Source organism: Zalophus californianus, chromosome 4 (genome assembly GCF_009762305.2).
Source record: "Zalophus californianus isolate mZalCal1 chromosome 4, mZalCal1.pri.v2, whole genome shotgun sequence".
Classification (NCBI taxonomy): Eukaryota; Metazoa; Chordata; class Mammalia; order Carnivora; family Otariidae; genus Zalophus; species Zalophus californianus.
The window spans coordinates 154274265-154287322 of NC_045598.1; the positions used below are offsets into that span (position 1 = coordinate 154274265).

The 13058-nt window shown below is 37.1% G+C and overlaps 1 protein-coding gene across 3 annotated transcripts in view; it reads left to right on the top strand.

The window, feature by feature from the left end:
* The window catches only part of VPS13B (vacuolar protein sorting 13 homolog B), a 752513-nt gene that overhangs the window by 594093 nt on the left and 145362 nt on the right, over positions 1-13058 (top strand). For all 3 annotated transcript variants that reach the window (XM_027594446.2, XM_027594522.2, XM_027594354.2), the window contains exon 37: positions 12376-12578. In XM_027594446.2, coding sequence (XP_027450247.2) covers positions 12376-12578 — 203 coding nt within the window. The remainder of the gene's footprint in view (positions 1-12375; positions 12579-13058) is intronic.

Genomic DNA, 13058 nt, shown 5'->3' on the forward strand with positions numbered 1-13058 from the left:
CCTGCAAGCGCAAAAGAAAGAGTAAAAGGGGATTATCTTGACAATGAAATGAGTTACTGAATCTTGTGATAATGAAAAGCAGAAGAATTCTAATGCCTTTCTATAGTCCCTGAGGTAGAGGTGCGTTTATAGTTTTGCAGAAGTAAAATGGAGGCAGGCAGAACAGATGGCCTAGAGTCCGTGAAACCTGACACCCCTCACCTCACAACTGAGTACCACTATTAATCCTGGTCAGATTCCCTCTTATTACTTTATAACAAGGTTCAAAGTTGCTACTGATGAACTGGCGTGTCCCTCTTGTTTTACTCTTAAATTATCTATAGATTACGGATTCTTTTCAACAGTGATATTTTTCTGTATATACTGATGGACTATTGAGACATTCAAAAGAAGTAGAATAGGAAGTTCTAAAAATTAAACGGGAAATGAGAAAAAAGTAAAATTCTCGTTACTTTTTTTCAAAATAATGTTCCGTATTATTTCTCTAATATTGTGGGAAATAAAAACCATAAATGTATAAGATGCTCTCTTGGGGAGTAATTCTCTTGTCCTCTTCTCAGAAATCGCATGCAGTGGAGAAGAAATCCCACCATGCAAATTTTATTCTCCTTGTTGTAATTGTTACATGCAATAATATATAATTAGCTGGAATTTTGGATAATAATAGGCAGCGTTATCTTAGATCTTTCTTCACACCCTTAGAAAGAGAGGTAACAGATTAAGAATGTTTGATGTTTAAAAAAAACAAAACAAAACCCTGGGAGATAAATGCTGTTCAGACACGTTTACACCGTTACTTACTCTTTTGTTTAACCCAATTATATTAATACAGTCTTCTACATCTTTCATTTGGGATACTTAAATTTTTCTGTTTTAAAAAGCTTTGTGCATTTTTTAAAAATGTCTGTTTTGTGATTATTATTCTTCACATCCATTTTTTGTTTTAGTGCTAGGTGGTTACTATAGCTGCTTTGGATTCCAATGGGAAACCTTTAAAATACATAGGATAGTTACTTTAGAAATGAAGAAGATAACTGCTGGATTGAATTGCTAATGTGTTAAAAATCATCTAATAAGCAACCAGCTTCGGATGTCGAGCACTGTCATGTGCTCTGGTGTAGCGAACATTGTGTACCTGCCCAGCCTTTCGTAGAGGGAGATGAGCTCATCTCCGAGAGATAACCATCTCTGACTTTTTCTTCTGATTCATCATCGACCTGAACTCCATTTGAACCTTGTTAGACAAAAAACAAGCAGAATTCCTGGCCCAAACTATAAAATATAATTAAGCCCTTTTGAAATGATGTGTAAAAGAACATTGCTGTACCCCCACTTATAACCACTACCACCACCACAACCAATAAAGTTAAATCAAGCACTGCCTGTAATGGATTAAAATAATAAATGTTCCTGGATTTCAGTGTTTGAAGTACTTGAAGAAAACAGGCTCCCAGCAGCCCGGGTAGCTGAATGCAGGAGAGACATTTATTAATGACGAGTTCAAGGATTTGGCCTGTTTAAGATCATTACTTTCTGTTTACCGTGTGTTACACATCTTTTATATTTTTTACACAGCCCACATGTGTCCACATGCAATAATGAAAGCTTTTTTTTCCAACAAAAGAATTGTTAATTGTGTAAATATGGTTCTCTTGGGGAATGTGAAGTCTTCACAGGACTTGCTCCCTTCTAATGAGAAATCCAGTACAAGTATACTCTTCCAAGTATATCCACCTTCAATCTTGTCTCTAGCTGTATTGGTCTAGTTCTTCCTATTGTTTTTAATTACCAAATTCTAAACTTAATCTAGACTACTAGAAAACTTTGGCCTTAGGTTAGATATTTTAGAATTGTGTCCCATTGCAGTGGACTTTGTGTATCTTAAGTACCATAGGAAAAAAAAAATGCTTTTTATTTCTTCTAGTTTTAACAAAGGTATGATAAAGAACGATTTCTCTAGTTTTAGATACATTTGGAAAGGGGGAAGGGCAACTGATAAAAATTTCCCACATATACCTATTTAAAACAATGTTCCATGGGCAGGAGAAAAAAGGGCCTTTGAGACAACAAAAATGCCATCAGTTGACATAAAGATATCTCACTGCAGAGTGCTGTTAGGGAAGAAAGTTTCCAGTCCTAGTAATTAAGTACTGGAGCTCTCAGCAGCTTCTCCTCTGCATCTTAATGGTAGCACCTTATAGGTTAGTATTAGGTGAAATGGACAAGAATTATTGTAGCCCTCTGTGCTGGGGCTGTGGAAAAAGGAAGATTAGGAGTAAATCTCTCTCCCCCGCTCTACTGAATTTGTGACGGCATTTAGTTTTGCCTGTGGTCACAGCAAATTGCCCTCTCATCCACATAAGCCATGAGTAGGCTATTTGCTAGGAAAATTTCTGGCAAAGCAACGTCATCAGTAATGAGTGACTGAGGACATGTCTTAGATGTTCTTTTACTCTCTGGCTGGGCCTCTGGACCTGTAGGCTGTGTTGGCATAACATACCGAGGCCATGCAAGACAGCTGGGGACAGGAAAAAGCATTTATTCACAAACCTGTTGCCAACTGGAAAAATGAAATTACTAAGAGCTAACTAATAGCAGTAGATTTTATAGAACAACCTGGTGCTGGAAGGAGGCAGACAGAATCTGAATCCTAGCCTTGCTACTTACTGGCAGTTGATGGTGGTAAAAGTTACAACACAGCTCATTTCCAAAATGAAGGCAAAAATACTTAATTCACAGGCCTGTTGAAAGGATTAAGTGAGATAATGTACTCAGAGTACCCTACACATTCCTTGGCACAGATTTATTAAATTCCTCAATAAATATTGGTCTTTTTTGTATCTTCCCCCGCTTCCCTCTCCCAGTACCACATGAATGGTGAAGTCATAGGTCACTAAATCTCCAAGTTGAAAGTTATCTTACAGATCATCCTTTTCTTTATCGAGAACCCTTTTTTATCTTTTTCTCTCATAGATCTCATGATCCAAACACATTGCATTTAGGATGAGGTAGCTAACGTAACTACACCAACTCGCTATGACTGTAACCAAAAAGAAAAGTTTACTGCACCTACGAGCCTGTTTCAGATAGATTCATGATTTCTTTTGGGCTCTTTGAAATTTTTTTTTTTTTGAAGATTTTATTTATTTATTTGACAGAGAAAGAGACAGCGAGAGAGGGAACACAAGCAAGGGGAGTGGGAGAGGGAGAGGCAGGCTTCCCGCTGAGCAGGGAGCCCGATGCGGGGCTCAATCCCAGGACCCTGGGATCATGACCTGAGCCGAAGGCAGCCGCTTAATGACCGAGCCACCCAGGCGCCCCAGGGCTCTTTGAAGTATTGAAAATACCTCATGAACCACCATTATTATGTGGAACTCTCTCAGGTCAAAGAACCCTGGATTGAGGCCCACTGAACTAGTCCTAACTCCCCCCTTGAGCTAAGGGTGAAAGATTAAGTGATTTGCCCAGGGATATTCTGAGATGGAGTGAAGACTGTAACACGTCCCCTGGCTTTTGATTGGTCTGTTATTACCAGTCTTAAAACACCTGGATTATGCAGATCAAGACCAATTTCTAAGTGGCTGTAGTAAATTATTAAGCAAGTCATTTCGCTTTCAACACTGTTTGAGTAAGTTTAAACCAATTCTTCCATCCATGTAACTTACTTTAAAAAAAAAATTGATTCACAGCAGTTTCCTTATGTAATTAACCAGCTACTGTATTCCTCTAAGAAACTTTTGAAGTGTGTATTTACTGTTGTTCCTTCCTCGGTAAGGTTGCCGTACACTTTCCAGTATGCACAGTCAGATCTGCCGGTCAGCTTTTTTTTTTTTTTTTGCCAGTCAGCTTTAAAAAAAAAAAAAAAAAATGGCCACATGGTCCAATCAAGTTTTATTTTTCTAATAAACTGACACAACTGTGAAAACAGTGAGCATGGTGGCAGTTGGAGAGGAAGAAAGAGGCAAAATTTATCCTCCATTACCCTTTGGTATTTTTAGTTTAGTTTTTCTAGAATCTGAGTTCTAAAACATTTCTCAGAAAATACCTCTCCCAGACAAAGGCCAAGTAAAAATAGCTAACTCGTAGACATTTTTGTCTTTGATGAGTAATTCCCCCTTTATTTATGTGAAAGAAAAAAAAAATCCCATTCTTCTTACTTGTCATTTTATTATGGTCTAAAGAGGTTTGGGTTAGAGCGGTGGGGGTTGGGGGAAAGGCTTTTATTCATCAGTGAGGACTGGGTGAGAGTACATGGGGGTTGGAAGCCCCGCCCATGACAAATCATCAGATGGGAGGGGATACATGTTAGCAAGGGGACCACCCGGTTGGGCTCTCATTTTGATGGCTAGACTTTGTAGTAAATTTGTTCAAGAGCACCAGCATCCCTTTCAACATACATGTAGTTCTCTGACAGCTTTGTTATGTTCTGTTCCATATATTAATCTTAGGCTATATTTTAGTTTACTATATTAATAGGTAACAAATATATAGGCATATTGTAAAACAGAATGTAATTAAATACAATCTGGTCAACTTACATATTCTGTTGGGGGGGGAGCAAGGTTTGTTTATTTTGTTCATGGTTAAAATACCCAAATACCATTTTTTATGTACTTTAACATAATTAGTTGAAGGAACTAGAAATGAGAAGAGTTCTAATCTCTTTATGAACCATACTTAGAAAAATTTTTTCTGGCCATCTGGTTATTTATGGTCATCTCTTTATGGATCATCTCTTCATAGATCCTTATAAAAATTGTTTTCTTCCTCGCTTTTTGAGGCACCCAGATGCTTCACTGTTATGCAAATTGACCTGTAGATGTATCTAACCCATGCTTGCTGATTTTCTAGTAGCCTTAGATTATTTCCAGCTGTATAAAAAAATACCTGGATGTGTTTTGCTAGCACATGTCATCACTGAGTACTCTTGCTCATGACATACAGAAGCCCTGATTCAGATTGCATTTTGCACAGTCAGCATGTAGAGAATAGGAGCCTTACCAAATGTCTAGTAGAGACTGACGATGTAGGGCTGGCAGCATTTTGTAAACATTCTCCAAAACAAGTGGTTTGCATTTATTAGTCTTCCGAAGAAGTATTTTAAAGGTCATGAAACTACTTGTTCCTTGAACTAAATTTTTACACTCAATGAAAAGTATGTCAGTATGCAAACCAAGCAAGATTATTTCTGTTTATCATACCAGTTGTTTCTGAAATTGCTTCTCAATGTTGTTACACCTCATTTAGTTTAATTAAATATCTGCCATTAGTTTGCTAGGGCTGAAATTAAAAATATAAACAGATTTTTGAAAGAGGCCAATGGAAAAATCAGAAAAGCATTCTGTTGAATGGGAAGGAAGTAGAAGAGGTTATATACTTGGTTGAGCACACAATTGCTAAATGCAGTGTGGGGTCCTGGGTTGGATCCTGGAACAGGAAAGGGACATGCGGGGAGTAATGTGAAATTCAAATAAGGTCTATAAATTAGTTAGGAGTACTGAGGTTAATTTACTGGCTTTGGAGAATCATACTATAGCTTACGTAAGTTGTTAACTTTAAGGGAAGCTGAGTAAAGGGTATCAACTTTGCTCTAAAAGCCTATTATTATTTCAAAGTTAAAAGATTTAAAAAATGACCTGATAAATGTTTGAGTAACTTTAATAATATTCATACTTTAAAAGTTTAAGTGACCATTTAAAATCTTACGCTTCCACAGCATATTTAATTTTTTTTCTTCTCTCCATATTATTTTTGGAAATTTAGGGGGGAAATGAACAGTTCAGAAAATATAAAGGATACCACATCAAACACCTGTATATTCGCCCGCTAGAACAAATGTAAACATATCGTCATATTTGCAGTATGCACACACATGTGCAGATACACACCGAGACAAAATGTCACAAAATCACTTGGCCTTTTCCACCGCTGAGCAGATAGTTCTTTATAGTTTTTACATGTAGTAATTTTATCCAACAGTACATCAGTAGTCCACTAGGAAGGAGAGTAACACATTCCTTAATGCACTTTCTGTTGCCATTTATACCAGATTTGAAATGTGTAAGTATCTAGTTTACATGAACTCTGAGTGTTCTCCGTGGGTGTGTGTGGTGATACATAAAACAAGATTCATTTCATCCCAAGGAAGGTATTTAGCATGTTTCCGGATGAAAAAACAAAAAGGAGAGGATGACGTCCCGTAGGCTAGCTTCTCACGAAGTAAAAGAAAGGGAAAAGGAAAATCAATAACCCTGTCATGGGTCCCAGGGATTATTTTCATATTTTGTGGTAAAAGTGTGAAGTTCGGTTTACCATTTATAAATGACCCTTTGTGAAATTCATCACCACTCTTTATTATTAAGTGATCATCATAATCTCTTACTACTGGTCATTTACTCCAAGATTAAAACCACTTGAACTAACATGTTTTTCTATTATTTTGTTGTAGCTTTTTTTTTTAAACGTAGCAGGAAATGTTCAAAAGGAAACAGAGACTCTAATTAAACTTAAAAGCTGGTACTTGTGGGTGAACTTTTCTGTGGTGGCACCAATAACCCGGAACCCTTCAGTGAGGAGCAATGCCACAGCTGGTGTGTGTAATCAGTGTGGTGGGCCAATGGGCACATGCGGATGGGTTAAGTCAGTTGCCTCAAAAGTGAACCACAGAAGAACAGAGAAGGGGGCAGAAGGGACCAAGCAGGGCACACTTATGTCTGTGCCTTTGGGCAGGGCCTGTTCTGTGTCCTCACTGCTAGCACGAGCATCTTCAATTCTCAGTGCCACCTGTGTGTTTAAACAAGTCCATGATCAATGCTGGTGGATCTGAGACAGAATCAAGTACAAACTGTAAATGGATGACAAAGGTGTAAGAAGAGAGTGAGGAATAGGCTGTTGGGGAAAAGAAAGGAGAAAAATGAAGAGCGACTTACATATAGGTACACAAATACTTGATTAGAATGAAAGAATTAACAGCACAAAGGAGAATACAAAGCAAAAAAAATAGATTTGTTTGATAGTAGGGAAGTATCCATGTTTTTTAACAGTTCATTTGCTTAACAGAGTCAGTATTACAAACGCTGTTGGTTGTTTTTTTCCCCTCTAGTACTTCCTTATATCTCAGAACTTGAGGATGATAAATTGCGAAGGAAAAATCTGGTTTGAGGAGAAAAAATTGCAAATTATTTACTTTACCCAGTATATAGTAGATAACCGGTAAATGTTGGTTGAATAATGAATGCATGCATGTATAAATATCAAGGTGGAGGTTATCACAGAGATCCAGAAGCCTTACAGGTAGATAGAGGCATGGGAGTAGCACTTTCTTAAGAAATTAGGCATGGTTATGAGTACTATCGAAAGAAATTGTCCTTAAAGCCATGAGAGTAGAGAAATCCACTGGAATAAGAGATTGGGATGAGAGGAAAGAATAGAAGACTGTGGTTTCCCTTAGCAGTCCATTTACTTAGAGACTGTGTTTCATTTGGGATGCTTTAGGTTGTAAATGACAGAAAATCCAACCTAAGCTGGTTTAAGCGGTCTCATGTAGGTGAAAAGCTTAGGACCGGTGCTGTCCTTAGGCATGGCAGAATCCAGTAGATCTCTCTTCTGTGTTACATAGCTTCTGCCTCAGACCCCACATGGGGGCTCCTAGCAGCTCCAGTGCCTTCATTTTCTTAACTTCAAAGCCAGGGAGCAAGAGGAAAGGCCACTTTCCTCATTGGTATTACTGTACCTCATTGGTTTGCATTGAATCTCATGCTCATCCCTGAGCCAAATCAAACTCCAGAGAGTATCAAACATGAAAATCAAAGTCTGGCAACTTTCCAGCCCTACTAGCCTGCTTTCTGGCAAAGCATAGATTCTATTATTGCTGAAATAAAGCTAAAGCTAGAACAGTGCCTGCCTCCATTGTAAGGTCTCTGTATCTCAGGTACATTTTGCCTCCTCCTACCCTCCTCAATACACACCTGAGTCTGGCTGGCTTTCTTCTTCTTGTTGCAGACTCCCAGGTGTTGGCCCAACCATTGGTTTCCTACTTCTTGGGCCACTTTTCTGAGATTACAGCCCCGAACTTTATCTTTATTCTCGCACGAATTCTAGGTATCCCATTGTCTCTACCCAAGCAAAAAACAGGATTTGTATGACAGCAGTGAAGTGTTTGTGTGTTTAACAGGGTATGCAGTGACACAAAAGCTGTCAATATTTCTATACTTGTTTATAATAATTCAACAAGTTTAGAATTTTTTCTCACCCCAGGCAATAAATACTTATAATTGTATAACTTCAGGGAATTAAGAAAAGCCTTCCATCAGCCCTACTTAAGTTCTTCTTTGAGGGGCACCTGGGTGGCTCAGTCATTAGGAGTCTGCCTTCGGCTCAGGTCATGATCCCAGGGTCCTGGGATCGAGCCCCGCATCGGGCTCCCTGCTCGGCGGGAAGCCTGCTTCTCCCTCTCCCACTCGCCTTGCTTGTGTTCCCTCTCTCTGTGTGTCTCTCTCTGTCAAATAAATAAATAAAATCTTTTTTAAAAAAAGTTCTTCTTTGAGAAGAGATAGGCACTTTCTGTGGAATATATACAAGATATAATGATGTAAATTTTGTCATTCCAGTACTAGGATTTTTTTTAAGCAAACCTCAGAAACTAATTTAGACAGTACAATATCAGTATTTTGAGTAGTTCCTGCATAGTAGAAATATCTAGTAAGTTCCAAATTCTGTATGTATTAAGTTACTTCTACAAAGATTTTATCATATGCTTACAAATATCTTTGTATAGATGAAATCTGTTATAGAGTGAGAAAGGTAATCTTCTTCATCTGTATGCTGTAGACAAAATGTTGTCAAGCCCATTCTTAACAAAACTCCTAGAGATAAATATTAGCCCTTTCTTTTGATAGTCTTTTCTTTGATAATTACCTTTGCTCTCATGAAGTTGTCCTTTATGTCTGTCTTAGTTCTTCTGCTTTAATTTTCACCACTTCAAAGTGATATTTTAGGAATGATTAGAAATCAGCACATAGAAGAGGTGTTCAGCAGGTTTCTCACTGTTACAAGAAGATGTACAAATAAGGAAAGGGAGAAGGCTAGAAACCACTCTGTGGTGCTGGATGAGAACCAGAGGTATCAGTATGAATTCATGATTTTTAATATATGTTCTGATGGATAGGTAAAGAAATATAGATGCGTACATAAACATGGGTGGTTTATATACATAGGCTCCTTAGCCCCCTCTGCTGAGAAGGCCTAGAAGCAGTGACGCCCTAGTAGCAATGAGCATACTTACCACCTAGATTTTGTTTTCTAGAGAAATGACTGATGCCATAGATGAGATGGGAAAAATACAGGATAAGCCTAATACATCTTTTATGGCCAAAAAGTAAAGAAGTTCTCAAAAAATGTTGGGGGTATATCAAAAGGACACAGGACCCAACTTGAAGGGGTTCTCAACGCCCAGAGCTGGTTCAGTGGAAGCAACAAAGTAAATGATAGTACTAGATTATAATCCATAAAATAAAATAAATACCTGTGAGTCCATACACATACAAATAAATAATTGAACTGATAAATGGGGTAGAAAGGACAGCTCTTTTTACCACAGAATGCTAATTAATTAATGTAGAAGAATAAGAAAAGTGGAAAATCAACATGTTCATACACCACAGTCATAATCATTGCAGGCAAGAACCACTGATGGATGCTAAAACATTAGCAGGTAAAAGTTTTATGTAAAAGAGGATACTTGCATGATCTTCATATATCTCCCCCACAAGATACTTGTTATTTTCAAAAGAAAAAATAGCAATTTTACAGTGGCAGACACCACTTTAGCCATGTGATCAGAGTTAATATTGCCAGCATTAAAACATCAGTATCCCATACCCCAATATATGATAACACGGAGAAGGGCATCACTCCTCTGGGATTCTTGCCAAAAATGTATAACTTCATTCTAGTGAGAAAACATCAGATATATTGAGAGACATTCCGCAAAGTAATTGGCCTCAAGAACATCAAGGTCATTAAAGACAAAGAAAGCTGGAGGATCTGTCACAGGTTAAAGGAGACTAAGGAGATCTGCCAGCTAAATTCAGTAGGGATTCCTAGTTTGGATCCCGGACCATCAAAGGACAGGAGTGGGGAAAATGGCAAAATTTACATGAGATCTATAGATTACTTACTGGTATGATATCAATGTTGATTTCCTGATTTCAGTATTTCTGCTATGGTTACATAGCTAGATGAGAGGTATATGGGAACTCTGTATATTTTTGCAAGTTTTAGGTGCTTCTAACATCGTTTCAAAATAAAAAGAGTTTTGTGTGATTTCTTTTAGAGGAGGGGGACTTGGAATGGAGGTCTCCTCCATCCAACCTTATTATTCTATGACACACTGATAGAATGAAGAATGGCAAAGATTTAAGCACTTTTCTGTTTTGTCTGTCAATTAAAAAATATGTTGAGACAGATGAAAGTAGGATCAGATGTTATACTGGCAATTCAGTTTGGTGGGATTTATCCTGAAGAGCTACTGTTGTGCCCAGTGCTATACTGAATAAAATGGTCTTTGCCTCCAGGATGGTCAGTCTACTAAAGCTTGAAAATGATGTGGTCTACTATTTCAATCATTTAGCTTACCAAAATCTCTCTTCCTTGATGTTTTAAAATAATGGAGATGGATAGAATGATCTAGAAATTAAGTCTTGGAATAAGAGAGCAAGAACTCCCAAAGTGGGCCCTGAGATTTTTTAAATCTGGGTCTCTGGCGAGGCAATGATAAACATTAAATGAGATAAGCAGCCTAGAAGGCCTTTGGTTATTAAGCATTTTGTGTATGAGGAACCAAAAGAATATTCACATTAAGATTACTACTAGATAATTGGGTATTTCACTGTAGGGCAGAATGAAGATGCATGTATTGGGGAATAAAGAGAAATGTAATTCTGATGTTCCCTTAATACTCATTTGCTAGATGACTGTACTGAATCAAGCCTAAACTTTCATAATCCCATTATGAGAAATTTCTGAATAATAAATTGATATGTTTCATTTAGCAGATATTTACTGTTGAGTAGTAAATATTTCAGGTAATGTAATGCAGTTAAGTCAGGAAGTTATGACTTAAGTTCTAAACCCCATTAATGGAGATGATTTTTGATTCTTAGGTATTTGGGGACCTGTTTTTTTTTTAATTTTCTGTTTTATTTCTTTTCTCTAAGTGAGGTGTAGTTGTGAATCAAGAAAGTTGTATAAATGAAATGGAAGTCTTAGTGCCATAATGGAGTTGAAAAAATTTATGAAACTGATTTCTGCCATCCTAAATTTTAACAAAAGTCTTAGCCCTAATTTACATGGGTGTGATGTCTTCCATGGAAGATTAGAAGTTATCTATCTTATTTCTGTGGTAGGAGCATACAACATATATGAAGTTTCCAAGTCTCCACAGAATTGAAAAGTCAGTGTGGGTACTATACTTTGAAACGTGTATACTATGGGCCTAAGGTGTTTTTTAATCTTTCATCTCTTTTAAGGATCAAATATCATTAGAAAAATAAGCCATGGGCATTACAAACGCGGTCTGGTGAAATTCAGTATTCACAATGACAATTCAGAATATGAGCTCCTTCGGGGAAAGTTAACCCACCACTCTAACTTTGCATCCAAATATCTTAAAGTGTGCTGTTGGTTTTATGAAAAGGTTTTGATCTACACTTCTAGTTTAAGTTCAAAAGAAAAACCTACATTTTAAAGTGTATTCCTTTTCTGGGTATATTTACTTTGAACTATAGCATATAGTTTTTCTCATAAATCTAACCTGCCACTATCTGTTTTTAAGACTTTGTAAACTTCAAGTGGTTATGATGTGTGAAGTTTGGATTAAACTAAAATTTTTAGAAAACACATGTTATATATTTTGATTGTTTTGAATTTTAACATGGGCCAGTCAAAAACTTGAGTGTCTAGCAAAATAATATACTATACTCTGTTACTATAAGAAATCACAGAAAATTGCCCTTTCCCATCATGTTAACAATAGACAAATGAAGCAGCTGTTCTTATTCTTAATGTAGTTTGAAAAACTTGCACAATTTAATGAAAATGTCTCTACTCATAAAGCTTAAAATGCTCACACATGGAAAAAGTCATAATGTTTTGGCAAATATTTCTTTGTTAGGAATGTGAATGAGGCATACCTGCTTCATAACTAGAATTCTATATAAGTGTCCTAAAACTGTGGGAGGAAGCCAGCTGAAAAAGAAGGCTCTTGACAAAGGATGAATTAATGCTTTTTAAAAAATACAGATAGTTCTTGCTCAAACATACGTTTTTGACAAGGAATAATTATAACATATACCCCTCTTCTTTTTTTTTTTCCAGGTATAATTCTTGAGTCATCATTTCTACTCAACATAAATGATTTTCTGCTTAAAACAAGTCTCAAAGAAAGAAATCGGATTCTGTTAGGACCATGCTGTGCTACTGCCAATCTGGAAGCTAAGTGGTGTAAACACAGTGGCAATCCAGGCCCAGAACAGTCCATACCAAAAATATCCATTGATTTAAGAGGAGGTCTGCTACAGGTCTGTGGGGATTGGCCACATTTTTCCCCTAAGTTTTCAACTAGCCTTTGTTCATTTTTTGAACTGTTAGACTAAATCTTGATATGGTGAGAATGAGTATTATCAGATTGATCTCTTACTAAGCTTTTTTAGCAGCTTTATTGAGATAGAATTCACATACCACACAATTCACCTAAATAAAGTGTACGATTCAGTGGTTTTTTAGTAATTCATGAAGTTGTGTGCTCATCACTATAACCCATTTTAGAACATTGACACACACACACACACACCCCCCCCCTCAAAACCCTGTACCCATTAGCATTCATTCCCCATTACCCTCTAATCCTCTCCCTAGGTGTAGGCAACTACTAATACATTTTATGACTCCATATTTGACTGTTCTACACATTTCATGTAAATGGAATCATATAATCTGGTCTTTTGTGACTGGCTTCTTTAACTTAGCATAGTGTTTTCAAGGTTCATCCATATTGTAGC